This window comes from Portunus trituberculatus, chromosome 48 (genome assembly GCF_017591435.1).
Source record: "Portunus trituberculatus isolate SZX2019 chromosome 48, ASM1759143v1, whole genome shotgun sequence".
In the NCBI taxonomy this organism is placed as follows: domain Eukaryota; kingdom Metazoa; phylum Arthropoda; class Malacostraca; order Decapoda; family Portunidae; genus Portunus; species Portunus trituberculatus.
In genome coordinates this window covers 26,691,337-26,709,918 of record NC_059302.1, presented here as the reverse complement: position 1 = coordinate 26,709,918, position 18,582 = coordinate 26,691,337, and the positions used below count along the sequence as shown (strand labels likewise).

Below are 18,582 nucleotides of genomic sequence, written 5' to 3'. Positions count from 1 at the left end.
AGTAAGTAAAACGAGGAAAAGAAATGCACAAAAAAAATCATATAAAAAAATTAAAAACTTCTCCATTGCCTCGTCAAGGTTTGGCGAGTCGGGAGAGAGGAAAGTGAGCCAACGAGCCCCGCCGCACACAACTTTTAATTGATGCCCACTCCATCCCTCCACTCATTAAGATTGAAGCTTTTACTGGGAAGGGAGCTACTAGTTTTGAGCTGGGAGGAGGAGGAGGAGGAGGAGGAGTGGGTGGTGGTAGTGAAACGTAGGAGGAACACAAGGAGCAAGATAAAGGCATGTTTATCCTAATGGTTCCCCTTCTTTTAACTCGTCGATTAAACTTTTTTTTTTCTTGAGAATATATAAAACCTCTCTGCTTTCTCCGCCACTGCATAATGTGCCCCTTGTTTGTCCGCCCACCACCGCCACGGCTGCTTGGTGATTGCTTGTCTGTTTGCCATATTAACGCTCGTAATCAGAAACGTTTTGCATTTTCATCACAAATATTGTTAATGTCCATATTAAGGATCAGCCGGGTTCTTGAGAATGTTTCTCCAGTTGAGGCCCTGATGATGCCTTTTGCTGATGGTGAAACGTTGGAAAATAATAAAGCAGGAGGAATGAAGATTTTCACGGTGATTTCCCTGCATTTTAGTATATATATATATATATATATATATATATATATATATATATATATATATATATATATATATATATATATATATATATATATATATATATATATATATATATATATATATATATATATATATATATATATTGGCGAGGCTACATGGCTGTCTTGCTAATACCTTTTCTCTCAAGTGGTGAGATCTTCAAAACAACTATTCTCCTGCTGGCCACCAAATCCACTCATTCAGCCAATCAGTAAACAGGGCACTGTACGTAAAGATGAGTCTTTAACAATATGTTGGGTAAGATGCAGACTATCACTTCTCTTTTCTTCACTCATGTTCTTCTTTTTCCCTAATATGATAATAAGGGAACGAGGGCAACCAGTGTTTTCCACTCTTCTACGTATATACGGAGAAGCAGGTAACAAATTTCATTAGAATATTTTAGTCTACCCAATAAAGCTTTGTTTTCTTCCATGTATACATTTTCTCTGTATGGGAAATGGGAAACTAAATAATTAATGTAACTACTTTGGCTTGTTATTTACGTACGTGTCATGAATCTATCTTTGTATTCAATCTACACTTTACGTTGCTATCTACGTATCATGAATTTACTTTGATATGTGAGCCAAAGTAACACCCCAGTCCTTTACTTTTCTGAATTCCTCTTATCCTCCATAAATCCGGGCTTCAAATTCAACAGACAGCGAAGCTGAAGTGGACGATAACCGTAACCATGGAAGACGTATTGATGGTCTTTGGGTGTTCGCTTTGAAGAAAGATTCAGATTGTCGGTATTTTTATGCACAAAGAGACCGTGAGACACTTCAATCGATCTTAACAACGGAGCCCATACACAAGGAACTGAAAGATCCTGGCTTGATGCTAAGATCCGTATATATGCGTGTGCTGAGGTGTACTCTGTGTATATGCTATAACATGTTTTACTGTGAAATTCCAAAATAAAATTTGTATGGTGTGGATAACAAACCAAAGTAAATACGGTGTATGGTGTTGATACTTTTTCCTTGTAGATAATAAACCAAAGTAGCACCGAAGTACTGATATCTGCAGTGCATTGCGTGATTAGGATCTGGGGATATTCAGTAACTATTTTCTTATAGTGACCAAGTTGTACATATCTCAGAACACCAAAATATCGTTGATACAGCTGCAAAAACCATGAAATGGAGAGTAAGACAGCGTGACTGGAAAAGTGGAGGAAACCAAGACAGTAGTGTTTGAAATGTGGAAGAGACAACCGTACGGAAAAGTATAACAAACTGAAATCCAGACCAGAGAACACCAAAGAGTGCCAATACAAAGACTACACTTCGACCAGCGACTGAACTGAACTGACACCGTAAGAAGCGAAAGGGAAAGAAAACCAGGAAGAGTAGAGAAAGACACGAGAAACTAAAGTATCAATGAACAAAGAACAAAACAGACAACAATTAAGAAGACTCGTCCAGTATATGAGAGCGAAGCCATTAATATGAGATTTATAATGCAGGCAAGAACAACACGAACATAAATATTTCCTTTCATATCAACGTACCAATGATTATCCCCCCTCGGTGCCTCACTAATAGGTTCACAGGCAAACTGAATGTACTTGAATAGCTAAATACGCTGCTTATAATATTCTGTATAAGTAAGTGCGTCTAAGAGGGCTTTACTCTCTCTCTCTCTCTCTCTCTCTCTCTCTCTCTCTCTCTCTCTCTCTCTCTGGGATTTTGTTTCGTTTATGTTTTTCTTTCCTCCACTTCTTTTGTCTTTTTATAGCTCTCTCTCTCTCTCTCTCTCTCTCTCTCTCTCTCTCTCTCTCTCTCTCTCTCTCTCTCTCTCTCTTTCTGGGAAGGTAAAAGCTGGCAGTCACGAGTCCAACACGTGACTTTCTAGACCGTGAGTAGAGAATTACGCACAAACACACACACACACACACACACACACACACACACACACACACACACACTGCGCCAAAGGTCCACAGCACTGCCTGAGTTTTTACTGAGGAAGGGCAAGGGAGTGGAAGAGTGGAAGAGGGGGCGTTCCTGGGTTTGCGGCGCTGGAAAAGGAAACGTCAGGGAAACTGGAGGGAAAGAAAATCCTCTAACCTAATTCCTTTTCGTCTCCCTCTCTCCTTTCCTCTCGAGCATGTACTGGTTTGTGTTCAGAATGAGACGGGACATACCGGGTTCAGGGCTCACTTAGATTTGAAAGGAAGATGAGAATTTGGTCTTTGGCATAACAGATCGCTGGGGCAGACTCAGTGATCGTACTAAACATCAGAACGTTAAGAAAATAAGGGATGCTGCAACACGTTATTAGATCTACACATAGCAGTCCTTGTATAAAGCTTGCCTAACTGTTTCCACTTGTCATCCCCGTTCTTAAACTTGTCTAATCTCGTTTCAAAGCTCAGTACTTGCTGGGCACTAACACTCCGATTACTGAGTCTGTACCATGAACCCACCACTCTGAGAACCATTTTCTACTGTCAAATTGTTAATGCCGAGTCAATAGCAAGTTTATGAATAGGGACGAGAGGTGAGAATGCCACGTAAAGGCTAACTGGCAATTTTTTACAACTTCCCTCAGGTTCTATATTTCTTGGTCTATGGAGAGATGTACGAGAAATTTACTGCGAAACACACACTCTTCTAAAATGGACGTGGAACTTCCTTCATCTAATTTGTTTTGAGTTTTCCACACTGTGCATTAATTTAGTGATTAAATGAGCGGCGCACACTCAAAATACCCTGACCTGATCCACTCATGATATCTACCTCGGCTGAATAACACATGAACCAAGTTTTCCTCCCTTTATTTTCCAAGCTGTCCCGTCCTTCCTTGTGCACCACAGCAGCGCCATAAACTTAATAGGCAGCCATGGAGGTTAACAAGGCTTACCGTTACTAGGAAGCAGCTTGGTGTGTTGGCTGCTGACCTCTGGGTACGTGGATATAGCTTGATTGGACCAGATCTCCTCAATGGTCAACCTAACCCATGGGTGAGACAGAGAAAACAAGACACCTGTAACGCTGCCACGACCGTACTAGATGACGTCCTCAATGGAGAAAAACCAGCTTCCACCACCGTATTATTGCCCATACCAGCACGTCTCTCCCGCAACCCGGCCCTCCTACACTACTGAACCCCGCCATGCCATTTGTACATGTACTGTCCAGCATACTAACTAAAGCCAACCTTCATAACATGCGTGTGTGTGTGTGTGTGTGTGTGTGTGTGTGTGTGTGTGTGTGTGTGATTCTTCCTCAAACATATTACTAATTCTAGTGTTATCAGTGGTGGTAGAAGTATAGTAGAAGTAGTAGTAGTAGTAGTAGTAGTACGTAATAGAAGTAGTAGTAGTAGTAGTAGTAGTAGTAGTAGTAGTAGTAGCAGCAGCAGCAGCAGCAGCAGCAGCAGCAGCAGCAGCAGCAGTAGTAGTAATGGTAGTAGTAGTAGTAACAGTAGTGATAGTAGTAGTAGTAGTACGTAGTAGTAGCAGCAGTAGTAGTAGTAGTAGTAGTAGTAGTAGTAGCAGCAGCAGCAGCAGCAGCAGCAGCAGCAGTAGTAGTAGTAGTAATAGTTGTAGTAATAGTATACAATAATAATAGTAGTAGTAGCAACAGCAGCAGCTACAGTTGAACCTGTTGTTGTTGTTGTTGTTGTTGTTGTCAAGGTAAGAAACAAAAGCAGCAATACGAGTAGTAGCCGTCGTAGAAACAGTGAGAGTTGTAGTAGTAATAGCTGTAATAAAAGCGATTGATGTTGTTGTTCATAATGTTGCTGTTCTTGTTATTGTTGCTGATTTTTTGTTGATGCTGCTGCTGCTGCTGCTAATGATGATGATGATGATGATGATACTGTCGCTGCTGTTGTTATCGCTGTTGTTGTTGCTGCTGCCATTGGTGTTATAACTTTCTTCCAAGAGAGAAAACAAAGAAACAAACAGGTCCTGTCGTTCGTGCTTCCTCCGATAAGGGAAGAGAATCCCTTAAAAGTGTTTCGCTGTTCTGGTGATGTCCTTATTGTTGTCGGTCAGGCGGAGATGGAAAGTCGGTGGGTAGGGATGGATGTCCGGTGCTGAATACCATATAGACAAACCGTAAATAAAGCCTGAAGCCTCATCGAAGTTCATTAATATTACGTGCTCCATTTACATTCAGAAAAGCACCTTCTTCCTTGTTAATTGGAAGAGCACAGTAGTTAATGAAGTGGTTAGTATTACGTCTTTTCTCTAATGTATAATGCGGCGCCATCAGTCAGTTAATTAATCAAATAATCAATCAACTAATCAGTCAGAACTCACACAATTCGAGGAGAAAGGCACGTCATCCCATAACAACGTAACGAAAAATAGTCATGCTTTCTGAACGCAACTTCCCACTCTGCCTCCAGCAAAGCACTCCAGACAGAGGTCCAGGAGCAGGATCATCTCACCTTAATCTCACCGACACACCTGAGCAGCAACCCCCAACACGTCTTCCTTCCACCGACTCCTGTGTTATACTGAGGGGATGTGATGCCTCTTGATACTCCTTAACATGACCTCACTCCGTCCTCTGGCCCTTTCACCGCCACCTCCTCTTCCTCCACCCTCCCTCCTGTCTTTCCCCCAGGCCCCCATACCTCAAAGTCTTTCCATACGGCCACTGAACGCTGGGGTGAACGAACCACGAGGCGGCGTCCCATCCATGAGTCGTCCATTGTTGCTAACAAACAAAACATTGCATTCGTTGACGAGCAAAATTAAAATTCAAACCCTCGATACCACACTGCCCAAACTATAACTGCTTTTGTAGTTGATATACCTGAACAGAAGAAAAAAAAACAAGTAACTAGATGGTGGTGGTAAAGAGAGAAGAGTTTGTTTAGCTGACCTCCTGCCGAGTGCATTCATTAACCGACAAGACACGAGATATCCAGAGAACACTTTCTTTTCTGGCTATAAGTGTTTAAATTAATGCACTAAAATACTTCAGTTATTAGTACCATTGTTACCAATAAGGGATAGTAATAGTAGCAAGAAACGTAATCGGCATTTATTTCGTTCGTTTCCCGCAATGGCGCAATGAAATTATACGAGGTCGAGGGCGGAGTTCTTCGGCCCTGCTGGTATCATTACGGGGGTGTAGGTGGTAATAAATGCTCCCCCGCCCACCCTGAGGCTCCTCCACAGATCGAAAACACCTGCTACAGACGACCCAAGCGGCAGGTGTTTGCAGTAATACCTGTCAAGTGAATTTACGCGTGAGGGAAGTTGATGATAAGTAATCCCACGAGTCATTTATCCCATGCACTTCTCTCCGAGTGTATTGACCTCCACTTTGACCCTTTCACTGCCTAACAATTATTTTCATATACCCGCTGGCGATTCTTAGACATTTACTTTTGTACTGCAGTCTCTTAAAAGGTCTGTAATGTGAAAAGGAAATATGATAAAGAAGAAGAAGAAGAATAAAAAAAAAAAGAAGAAGAAGAAGAAGAAGACGAAGAACAAGAAGAAGAAGAAGAAGAAGAAGAAGAGAGAGAGAGAGAGAGAGAGAGAGAGAGAGAGAGAGAGAGAGAGAGCAAAGCCTATTAAGGTACTAGCATGTGTCTCCAGCATTTTAATTAGACGGTAGACTATACAAAGCTTGTATTTTTGCCATAACTTTGCACACACACACACACACACACACACACACACACACACACACACACACACATGTATACTTGCCAAAAATAGCTGTGTTTTAACTCTCTCATTTAATTTGGTGATGAATAGAACAGTGTCATTGTGCCATCACATCATCAATAACATCACTCAAGCGTTATGATAAATGAAACGAATAATTGATGCATCCTATAATTGCTTTTCACTAACGTATCTTAAAATAGAAGAGTTTTTTCTTTTTTCGTGGAAGGGACTAATGATCATATCGACGCAATGCTTCACCTTTACTGCGAATTCCTGCACAAGTATATACGTGTCATTATTCCAGTAATTGTCATTTAATAGTACAGAAAGAAATTATGTAGTTACAATAAAAAAAAAATCAATTGATTATATACTTTCCGTGACAGTTCCATGGGTTTCAATCACAGAGAGAGAGAGAGAGAGAGAGAGAGAGAGAGAGAGAGAGATAAGAAAATATCGTAACAAAACTACAGAAAAACTCAACAAACACTTCTAACTCTTTTACCTCACAGCTAACACGATATAGTACCCTTATGAACCATTATCTAACCATTCCATTACTCCCATTAACAAGACTAACAAACCATTGAAAGTATCAAAACAAAACAAAACAAAAATACAGAACCAAACATGAACATCTCTCTTCCTGCTGCGTCACGACCTCTCCATGATATCGTACCTGTGTGAGCTATTGTTTAACCATTTCATTATTGTTTTGACGAGGGGAGGTGATAAGTGTGGTGGGGCGGGGAGACGAGGTACTGGTGGATGGTGTGAGGGGGGGTGGAGGTGTGCAGGCTGCGGGTTGATGCTGCAGGTGGCAATGACTTCCGGAAAATCATCAATAACCGGTTCTTTTTATGCGTTAGGTTGCACTTCCCCCTCATGTGTTACTCTTCCTTGTTGTTCGTTTCTCTCCTTTGTTTTCGATGGTCATGTCGTGTTTCTTCAATTAAAACATTAATTTATTCTGTCTTGCTGTTTCTGTTTGCCGTTCATGTTTATAACGCATATTTTGTTATGAAGATTATTGTCTGTACGTGATTTACGTCTCTTATTTATCATTTATCATTTGCAGTCTCTTATTCTTCTCTAAGTGTTTCCATTGTCTACATACATACATACATTTACAACCTTCTATCTTTCCTTTTCTCTTCTTCACAAGGTTCTATCTTCTAACTCTTTCCTTTTCCATAAATCTCTCTTCTCGTTCTTTGTAAGTTTCGATCTCTTCATTACTCTCTTATTATTTTTTTCTCATATTATTATCTTTATTATTATTTTTTTATTATTATTATTATTACTATTATCATTATTAATATTATTATTACTATCATTATCATCATTATTATTCATAAACTTCTATAGATGCATTTACAAGTGTCTACCTTCTCCTTTTTCCTCTTCACAAGCTTCTGTCTTCTTTCTCTTCTTCCCAAACGTCTATATACATGTACACATTCACAAGCTTCTTTCTATTTCTCTTCTTCACAAGCTACTTCTTCCTCCTTTCTCTTCTTCGTAACCTTCCTTTCTCCTCTTCACAAGCTTTTTCCTCCTCCTTTCTCTTCTTCACAATTCTTTTCTTCCTCCTTTCTCTTCATAACAATCTTCTTCCTTCTTTCTCTTCTCCACAAACTTTACCTTCTTTCTCCTCTTCATAGGTTTGACAGGAGCTCATCACCTCACCACACGGCACAAAGTTCGTCAGTGAGTCTCGATTTTTTGTCCCATAAAGACGTACAGTACATATTTTGCGGTGCAGTCAGCCTGGGTGGTTAACCATAGTGGGCCCCGAGACACGGACTTAGCATATTTGTGTTTGTGTTCACCCTGCTTGTTGTGTTGTGTTGAGGGAAATGTAGAAGAGTAAGAATGTCAGGAATCCATTTTCTGAGTACTACTTTTTTGGGGGGATATTTTTTTTTTTTTTTCGTTGTTGGCGATTATATTTTTTTTTATCCGTCTCTTTCATTGATTTCTTTTCGTTATTTTATGTTTTTTTTCTTTTTTTCATTATCGACCGCGTCTTTTTCTCTCCTTGTTTTTTTTTTTTCTAGTCTGTGGTAGTGTTTGTTGTTGTTGCAGTTGCTGTTGTACTGTTATTACTACTACTACTACTACTACTACTACTACTACTACTACTATTACTGCTACTTCTACTTCTACTACTACTACTACTACTACTACTACTACTACTACTACTACTACTACTACTACTACTACTACTATTACTACTACTACTACTACTACTACTACTACTACTACTACTACTACTACTACTACTATTACTTCTCATTCTTCTACTACTATAACTAAGTCATTTTACACCTTTGTTAACAATGATGTTATTATACTACTGGTAGTAGTAGTAGTAGTAGTAGTAGTAGTAGTAGTAGTAGTAGTAGTAATAGCAGCAGCAACAGCAATAAGAGTAGCAGCAGCAGCAAGCAGCAACAACAGAAATTACGTACCCTTAACACAGTAGTTAAAATCTCCTTCATTTATCACGCTCTTATCATTACAGTTATTACCCAGACGGTGTCCCTTCATCAAGTCCCGTTAGCCGCACTATCCCTTCCATCCTCCACAGCTCCTACCGGTGGCACAGAAGGCGCGTATCTCCCAGGCACGCGTGGAGGCTGGGCGGTGAGGCAGGCACTTGGTCCGGCACGGGAATGGGGATAGTACAGTACAGTTATCGTCCACCCACCGGCCCTCTCCGCCCACAATCACAGGCTACACACACCTGGAGGCTACCTGGTGAGATCTATCCGGAAATACCTGGAATGCTTTATGGTCATGTCTCGTCTATACTTTGATTTTTTTTTTTCTTCTTCTTTTCATTTTGCGATTTACTAGTATATAATTGCTTCTCGGCGTGTAAATATCGAGGGAAGTTTAAATGTTGTCCTCATCCTTGCAGACTTCCATTTGCAATAATCAAAGGTTCTCTAGTACTTCTTATTTCACAGGATTATAATGAGTGACAAGAATCGCACAGCTTATGAAAACATTCCTGATTTCAACAAAAAAAAAAGGTACCTATGAAAAGAAAAAAAGAAAAAAGATAAACTGAAGTCTAGAGAAAGGTTAAATCATACAAATTATATATGGAATATTCTAGATTTTTTTGTTGATGAACTTTTCATAATATAAAGTGCAGTGTGTTTTCTTCATTAACATTCTGAAGAAAAAATCTAAACAAAAAGCTCATTATGACATTGGTTGGGAGGCGATGTGCTGTGGTTAGGCTGCTGTTTGTGCAGTGACAAGCGTTGGTGGAGACAGCGTGGGCGATGCGTCACTTTCTCCCTTACTCCTAAACCCTCTACTCCCTCAGAACGATCCTATTTTCTAAGTCCACAAAGAAGACATAAGAGGGGAAAAACTGGCCAAGGGGAACAGAAAGAGTTGAAAAAAAAAAGCCCCATTTAGTTGCCAGTTCCCTTGCAGGTCCGAGAGAGCTAGACAAAAGAAAGGGATAAATGTCTTAACCCCTTCATTACTGGAACACATTTTTATCATGATTTTTGGTGTGATTTGACGATTTCATTTACATTAGGAGGGTCTATGAAGGTGGAAAAATCAATGACCAGTCTTCACTATTTCAACCCTCACGTAAGTTTCTGGACCTGTATAAAGTTGCCAAATAGTAAACAGAATAGATTTGAAAACACGTCCTGGTAGTGAAGAAGTTAAAAGTACAAAGACAGTTTAAGACACCCTCGAGAACCGTTTTCATCCTTACATTGATATTTAGCGTTTGTTTCCTTACCCGACAAACCACTCAGAAATATTTATCATTACTCCACAGTCGTCTTTAAACATCATAATAACTAGAAGGTGGGAAATTTGTTCTTTTAATGCTCTTTCTTCTAGGTGCTTGTAAATATTGCATGTTGACAAGGCCTTTAGTGCTGTGGTTTGCGGAATATTGGAGTAAGTGGACCAGTTGAAAAGTAAGCTGTGAAATTGCGAAGATTTTTAAGAATATTGGGCTTCATCTCAGGCTTCACACCGGAGAGGCGCCAGCAGGACCTTCACCACGTAACTACTCGTGCTAGTGTGCGTTCCAGTGACATGGTATTGTGTGTGAAGAAATAAAAAAACAAAAATCGAATTTTTCATTTTATACACTTTTTGATTGTTATGAAAGATAATTTATTCTTATTTGTGACTTATTTTCTCTCTTTCTTTCAAAATACCACCGTCCTTCAGGAACTTTAAAATTTGTGGACTAACTTGGTAAGCTAACCTTTCATTGCAACTTCCTAAACTAACAATCTTAATTTTCTAAACTTTCTTACGTAAAAATCATGATTACTTTTAACATTTATTTCTTAACGCCTCTCTCTAAAAAATGTTTACTTGTCGTATTCAGTGAGTCTCGGCAATCTTCATTATTTCCTGTACCTTTCACTGAACTAAGAGCAGAGGTGACCTAAAGGCCCCAGCTCTGGTTGACCACGGTGACGAAGTACTCATCGTTGTCAATTGCCTTGCTGAAGCTGGAGTAGTAGTCGAAGAACTCCTGTTTGGTCACCTGAAGCAGAGAGACCCGCGTTGAATAGAGAGAGAGGGAAAAATTTCATTGAAAAAAATAAGAGCTAATTATTATCTTTATCTATTAGTTTGTCCGTCCGTCCTTTATCTTTTGAGCATAATTAGATCACTTTTTTTCATTTTCTTTTTGGATGTGGTGGTTTATTTCTTTATAGTACTAGTCTTTTTTTTTTGTGTCTCTTTGTTTGTCTGTGTCTGTATCGGTTAGCCTTGGTTTGTTAGCTTATCTGTTTGTTTCTGTTTATGTGTGTGTTTTTTGGTCTGTTTGATTTACTGTCATCTTGTCTGTCTGTCTGTTTGTCTGTCTACCTCTCTACCTGTCTATCTGTTTATCTATTAACCTGTCTATTTGCCTATAATCTTTATCAATTTATCTATCGATTTGTTTTATTCATCTATATCCATCTACTTACTTATCTATCTATTCATCTATCTATCTATCCAGCAATACGTATCTATCTATCCATTTATTCACTTATCTATTTATTTACCTATCTATGTATCTACCAACCTTACCTTGCCATCAACTGAACCATTGCTCTCGAACAAGCTAAGGAACTTTTTGAGCAAGTCCTCCTCTGTGGCCTCGCCCTTCTGCACCTTGGGATGGTTCTTGGCTGAGTAGACGCCCTTCAGGTCCTCCACGGTCACCACTCCGTCACCAGTTTTATCCAGGTGCTTGAAGACTTTTTCCACCACCTCCTTCCTTGCGCCACCCATGCTCGGCTGTTGAGGTGAGCAGTAATGTCGATGAATAGATGGCAAGGGTAAGAAGGGGAGAGAGGAAGTGTTGGTTGTCGTATACTTCAAGGGTGATTTATAGCAGTTCATGTGTTGTTTGATGGGAGTAAAAGGATGTGTCACGGTAGTTGGTAGATGCACGACGTAGAATCAAGGGCGTGAGAGTTCATAGGGTTAGCTAGGCCTGTATTTTGAAAGGCTTTCCGTTCTCACCATCGCTGCATTCCAAAGACTCCAGTTGAAGATACTCGTGTTTTGAAGAGTACTTTATATTATTTTGGTGATAGATTGTTAAGGTTTCTTGTTTTTTAAAAGGAGAAACTGCCTTATAAACACAGTTAGTTGTCTCTGTAGCCTTGGAAAATCGTCGTAGAGAGAGGGGAAGGCGTTTTGAATACCGGCAAGGGAAGATGCGAGAAGTCATCAAGCCTACACATTGTCACTCCTGTATGAAGATTTTTTTTTTTTTTTATTTCAGCCTATCGTCAGTCGTCACTATCCACGAATCTGTGTAATCTTCCTTCAAGATTCTCTGATGAATAGGTGTGTATGTGTGTATGTGTGTGTATTATTCCATTGGTTCTTGAGCTTCACAGTTAGTTATTGTTGTGTTGTGAGTGTAATTGTTCTTAGTGTTTTTGTTACTACTACTACTTATATTACCTCTACTATACTACTATTATCATTGCCTGTTATTATTTCATGTTTATTTCTCCATTTATTTGCATTTTTTTATTATGTTTCTCTTTTTTTTATGGGCGGCGCCATTCATGTTCTTTCATACTCCTACCTCACTGAGTCATTTCCTCACTGAGTCATCTCTCTCTCTCTCTCTCTCTCTCTCTCTCTCTCTCTCTCTCTCTCTCTCTCTCATCAATACGTCAACCTTAAAATTTCGTGTTATTCCAACTAAAGCTATTTTTTTAATATAATCGGGGTGATTGTAGACGTTTCAGAATATTGTCATATAGCTCACCCTCAGAGCCTCCAGGAACTCTTCGTAGTTGATGCCAGCCGCCCCGTCCTTCTCAAAGGCCTTGAATAGCTGGTCAATTTCAGCGTCAGAGAAATCAAGGCCAAACTGAGCCACGCCGCGACTCATCTCGTCCTTAGAAAGTGTCCATGAGCGGTCCTTGTCCAGTCTCCGGAATAGCCTGGGGGATCAGGGCGTTGTGGATCAAAATGTTCGGAACAGAGTGTAAAATAAAGCAAGAGAAAACAGAAAGAGGTAAGGGAAATCCTCGAACGTCGAGATGTATGAAATATATCGAGATCAAATTAATAAAAGCCAACAGAGTAAATGGAGCTCTCGCGGAGGTCTTCAAGTAGTATAAGGAATACAACAAAGGTAGCATAAGCAAAATACTCAGGATCAGTAATTAGGACAAACACAAAAAGTGATAAGTTCAAGCTTCCTAAAGTAGAGAGAGAGAGAGAGAGAGAGAGAGAGAGAGAGAGAGAGAGAGAGAGAGAGAGAGAGAGAGAGAGAGGAATTGGTGTTTCAGAGTGGTAAACAAATGAACTCAGTGAATCAGTTTGCTGGTGCTGAGTCATTACAAAATTTTAAAGGAAAAATAAAGAGCTGTATGAAAGAGAATGATCAGCGGAAACAAACAGATGCAGATGTTCCCACGTATTGTTGCTTCCATTAATTTTCTATGAACGCTGCCGAGATAAGGATAAACATAAACAAACACAGCAAATTGAATTAAATAGAAACAGAGAGAATTAATGAAACTAATGACATAGAAGATAGAAAATGACACCTTTCCACTCCTCTTTCACTCCCTCTCTCCCTCCATGCACTCACTTGCCAAAGGAGAGGATGCCGGAGTAGCCGCTGGACAGGCAGTGGCTCCTCAGTTTTTCCAGGGGGTCACTTGCAGCAGCCACCGCAGCCTTCGACGCCTCCTTTAGCTTGGCTTCCTGCGACATCCTGAAGGAGAGAGTAGTAGTGATGATACATGGATAATACTGCAGAAGGTGAGACAAAGATAATAAAAAGATAAATAACGTAAAATAAACGAAAAAAAAATGATTGGTTGTTTGTCTGATTGGTTAGTTAATAGATCGATTGATTAACTGTTTGGCTGACTAAATGACTGGTCAATTCACTGGCTGAATGATTGTGTTAAGTCTCTGGAAAAGCAAGGTCGCATAGAACCCAAGAAAGAAAATAAATAAATAAATAAAAGATGAATATGAATTTATTTCTGTGATTAAATTGGGTGATCTTTTATTATTGTTGTTATTGTTGTTGTTGTTGTTGTTGTTGTTGCTTCTGTTGTTCTTGTTAGTACTATTAGTGTTGGTGTTTCTACTGCTACTAATACGAACTATAAAGCAAACTTAACAAAACAATGAAAATGTAAATAAGTAACACTTGCCAAATTGTTGCTATAATGAACCTAAGACGCGTTCACTTGAGCATCATATTTCCCTATAATATTGAAACAGAAAAACAAATTACTTAGGTGTCAGACTGTGAGCATTTACTGAAAAGTCGTACGAAAGCATCAACGAACACACACACACACACACACACACACACACACACACACACACACACACACACACACACACACACGTTCTCTCTCTCTCTCTCTCTCTCTCTCTCTCTCTCTCTCTCTCTCTCTCTCTCTCTCTCTCTCCAAGGCGGCGTTCATGTTAACAGTTTCATATTTGTTTTTCTTAATTTGTTTTGCTTTGGTTTTTTCGTTTACATTTATTGCTTATTTTTTTTTTTCATTACGTTTTTTTTTTTTAGTGTCTGGTGTTTTCAAGCTTACAATTATGCTTATTTAATTTGTTTTGTATGATTTACATGTTTTTATCCCCTCTTTTTAAATTGTTATTCTTCTCACATTTCTTAACCATTTCTTATTTACCGCAACTTAGAATTCGAGTATCCTATGATCCTATTGTCAACAATTTATCTGTTTCTCAGTCTCTCTGTCAGTGATGGGCGAGGAGAAGGGTAGGGACAGAGAAGCAGGGGCGGGTGTCTTTGAACGTCTGGGATGACTCATGGCGGTGGCAGTGGCCGGAGGGCGTGGGCGGCGACTGGCGGACGTGTGGGCGGTGGCGACATGAGTGAGCCAAGGTGACCTGCCGCTCCTTACCTTCACTTAGAGTAATGCTAGCCACCTCCTTAGCCTTACTTAGTCACGCGGAGAGGAACGAAAGAAAACAGGCGATGAGAAAAAAAAAAGAAATAAGATAAAAGGAAAACGAGATAAAGGAAGTAAAGAAAGAGGAATGGAAGGAAGGAAATAAGATAAAGGACGAAAATGGGGGCAGAAAGAAAAAGAAGCGGAGGAAGAGAAGAAAGAGAAATGAAAGGAAGGAAATAGTGATCAGATATCAGATAGACGGAAAAAGAGATGGAGGAGGCGAAGAAAGAGGAATAGAATTAAGGAATGAAATACGATAAAAGAAAAAAGATGGAAGGCAGAATGAAAAAGAGATGAAGTATAAGAAGTTGTTGAAGGGAAATGGAAGGAAGGAAGTAAATATAGCAAAGAAAATATAAAGTGCAAAAGATAAAGAAGGAAGAGGATGGAAGTTCTTGTGAGGGAAGAAAGAAGGGAAGAAGATAAAAGAAAAAAAACGAATGCAGAAGGAATTAGAAAAAAAAAAAAAGATAGAGCAGAGAGTGAAGGAAGAGAGAGGAACTTCTTGTGACTGAGGGAGGAAGGGAAGAACAAAGAAAACAAGGATGAAGGAAGAAGAAAAACTCAATATGAAAATAGAGTAGGAAAGTTTTTCATAAAGGATGCGAGGACTGGTGAATAATGAGTGAAGGAAATGACTGTATGAAGGAAAGAAGAGAAGTGAAGAAGGAAAGGAGTATTTGAAGGAAGAAAGGAACGAAGAAAACCAAGGTCATAATGAGGATAACCATGAAGAGAGTTACGAGAGGACTGAAAGAATGTGAGCTGCACTGGAGGAGAAGAAAAAAGAGGAAGAGGTGAAGGAGAAGGAGAAAGAAGAAGAGGAGGAGGAGGAGGAATCTTTGCCAAGGTCTTTGTCAGAATAACCCGCCCTCGTACAATAGTCGGTAAGCTCATCATGTTAGCTTCATCTCGCGTGCATTACAAAATAGCTTACCTTACAATTCTCATTCCAACACACCTGCGCTTCCTTCACCTCCAACTACTCACCCTTTATCTCTATTACAATTTTTTTCTTTCTCTATTTTTTTATTTTCTCTTGGCACAAAGCGAATCGTCCTTGAGGGAGCAAGAAGGTGCCTCGGGGGATTGGAAGGGAGTCGTGACCGTCGGAGAATGTTGGGAGGGAAGGTGGAAGGGATGGAGAAGGAGGGAGAGGAAGAATGGAAGGCGCGACTGTTGCCACCTGCCTCTGCTTCCCCTCTGGCATCCATGCAGCTTAGCTTTTCCCGACAGGATGCATCTTAGGGAGCTTGCTAAGTAATGTATTCAAGTGACCTTCCCTCGAGGTGTCCCAGAGTGGATGCCTGTTGACGGTATTCTGAAACGTCTCCACAACTTACTTCGACTACTTTCCAGCAAGCGTTAATGGAAGTCACTGGGTGTGTTCAATGGTGCTGTCATGATCCCGGTTATAGTTTGGTCAAGATTCCGAGTCATCGATTAGAATATCACTCATAAGAACGCAGAATAATCATGGCTGTTGCCTTTAAAAATAGTCTTTATGAAATGTTAACGCGTTTCGGAGAGTTTGGCGGTGCAAGAGCTATTGTATCATTCACCAGAATAATAAGTACTACGTTATCTCCATTTCAATGTTCATGCGGTATATATTTTCTTTTCCGTTGTGTGTGCTATATAGACGTGTTTCCCAATTCCTTTAGATAATCCCCTCTCACATGAACTAAAAGTAGAGATTCTCTGAGCAAGAGAGGAGACATGTTAGGTGAACTTAGGAAAACCTCAGTCTTTGTCTTCAAAATGCTGAGTAGTATGAGTGGAGATGCAGTAAGTTATGCTCATTTGTTGATAATATAGGTGTGCATGACGCGTCCCACACCTCACTGGCTTACTACCACAACATTACCTACATGGAAGTACAATATAGGGGGTCACGTTACATCAACATTACATTTATTGGCATTGATTCTACGGAGATCAGATCCATTGCTTGTTGGGTCACCATCAATAACATACAGCCGTTATGTGCCCGCAACATCCATGAAGAAGAGAACATTTTAACAAATTAATCGTCATGCATAAACACTGAGTCTTCTTTTGTCACTGCTAAAGTTCTTCGTTTCTCCAACTTTTTTTTTTCAATATTCACGAAGGAAAATAAGATAAAAAGATTTCAGTATCCCTGTAGTGAGACGTGATTCACAAGTTACCCTATCCCACGTCTCCTTTCCATCACAGTATTCCTGAAGAATACGCAAGAAAATAAATGTAGCTGCTTCAGTCTGAGTTCTTTTATTCCTTTCCCTCACTTCTTTCATATTTGTTGTATTTCTTATTATCTTTCACCCTTTTCTCTTCTTTACGGGATATTCCACGATAATCAAACTGATATACCATGTTACAAAAGCATTCTCACAGCCCAGCAAGTAGAATAAGCATGCATTAATCATACTCACTGCTTTATCAGTAATCCAGCTATTTTAATTTTGTGTGGGCGAGGTAGGAATAGCACCAAGGAGAAACTATACTGCCATGTACACGCATGAGGAACTATTTACGTAATGAAACTACAACTACTTTTTTTTCATTTTGTACATATACAATAACAAGTGCAGCAGTATTACCTTCGTGTCTGTGGTGGACCGCCTGGCGCTGCTGGTGTTGTCAGATGAGCCTCGGCTGGGAGACTGTGGCAGGGAAGAGGCCCGAGCCAACACCCAGATTCCACCGGCACGTATCATGCACACTTTTTTTTTTCTCCTTTGTCTGACATGTACAAGGACACATGTGTGGTTTCGACATCAAGAATAATAAATGCTACTGGAATCATTCCTACAACTGACTAATAGACATTCCGATCAAAGTGTCAAAACTAATTTGTTAATTAAGAAGTATGGATATGATATTTTCTGCATGGCTTGTTTATGCCTAAATGTTCCTTCATCTTATTCCATACACCGAATATATTGTATTGCCCAATGCCCTGCCACTCATTTGCTTTGGTGGTAGAAAGGGAATGTAGAAATAAATAAAGATTTGTCTCAACATTTCTTCTCAAGGACCTTATGACAAAAACCGTGTTCCATCATCTCTCCCGTTCGCGAGCGTCAGGGATTACCGCGCACCTCTCATTTTTTGTATGTGTTATTTATTTGTTTCTATTACACTTCGCGAGATAACGCATTCGCCATATCACACGCCTATATTTTCCAAGTGTAATCCATTTGTGATAACCTAAAGCTTAGAATTTGTTCAATTTTGTTTTTATTAGAAAGGGCAGTGGTGGTGGTGCGGCGCCACACAGTCGGTGGGCTACAAATTCTGGGAAAACATGTATTCGAGTAACCTTCCTTGAAAGCTTATGAGATCACCTACGTTACCAGCAGTTCAGTATATACTTGACCTTTGTAGGAACCTCTCTATCTCAGTAGATTACTCTATATTTCTTGATCCCGGACTCAAAAGGCAACCAACAAAGCATCTAGTTTTCGAATATAACATGTACATATATCATCATCATTATCATCATAATATGATGATGGAGGTGATAGCATATTATGCCATCAGTCTTCTCCCTCACTTCCATACTATTAACCTATTGCCGAAAGATGGTTATAATTGGCGCATAAATAAACTCCCAGGAGGTACGTATACTGTTCTTGCATATTACGACTGAAAGGGAGATTAACTTGATTACTACCGTGGTATTTACTATTTACGATACACGTTATTGCTCTTGCGTCCTGTCATCATTCCCTTATAGTACTGTATGTTATTTCTACATTATCACCTTACATATCTATTGAGCCTCGACAATTCC

General features: G+C 39.7%; 2 protein-coding genes across 6 annotated transcripts in view; both read right to left on the bottom strand.

Moving 5' to 3' along the window:
* Positions 1 to 5,143, bottom strand: part of LOC123498894 (A disintegrin and metalloproteinase with thrombospondin motifs adt-1-like) — a 105,603-nt gene extending 100,460 nt beyond the window's left edge. Inside the window, exon 1 of one of the 5 annotated variants that reach the window (XM_045246420.1) lies at positions 5,082 to 5,143. The gene's annotated coding sequence lies outside the window, so the exon portion shown is untranslated. Of the gene's footprint in view, positions 1 to 3,545; positions 3,744 to 5,081 lie in introns of those variants that run through there. The other 4 variants (XM_045246423.1, XM_045246421.1, XM_045246424.1 and 1 more) reach the window with 4 other exon arrangements.
* A 4,288-nt stretch (positions 5,144 to 9,431) lies between these two features.
* On the bottom strand, positions 9,432 to 17,528 carry LOC123498893 (crustacean calcium-binding protein 23-like). The gene is made up of 5 exons (XM_045246419.1): positions 17,387 to 17,528; positions 13,439 to 13,564; positions 12,605 to 12,782; positions 11,404 to 11,613; positions 9,432 to 10,867 (listed from the first exon to the last, which is right to left on the bottom strand). Exons 2-5 carry the CDS (start codon positions 13,561 to 13,563, stop codon positions 10,766 to 10,768), a joined length of 615 nt encoding a protein of 204 aa, XP_045102354.1. The 5' UTR covers position 13,564; positions 17,387 to 17,528; the 3' UTR covers positions 9,432 to 10,765.
* Between the last annotated feature and the right edge of the window lie 1,054 nt (positions 17,529 to 18,582).

Bases quoted from the DNA above. Each gene is read 5' to 3' on its own strand.
- LOC123498893 (XM_045246419.1), bottom strand. From the start codon at position 13,563: ATGTCGCAGGAAGCCAAGCTAAAGGAGGCGTCGAAGGCTGCGGTGGCT. The intron at 11,614-12,604 runs GTGAGCTATATG...TCACCTCAACAG, and splicing joins AGTTCCTGGAGGCTCTGAGG to CCGAGCATGGGTGGCGCAAG. The intron at 10,868-11,403 runs GTAAGGTTGGTA...TCTCTGCTTCAG, and splicing joins ATGGTTCAGTTGATGGCAAG to GTGACCAAACAGGAGTTCTT.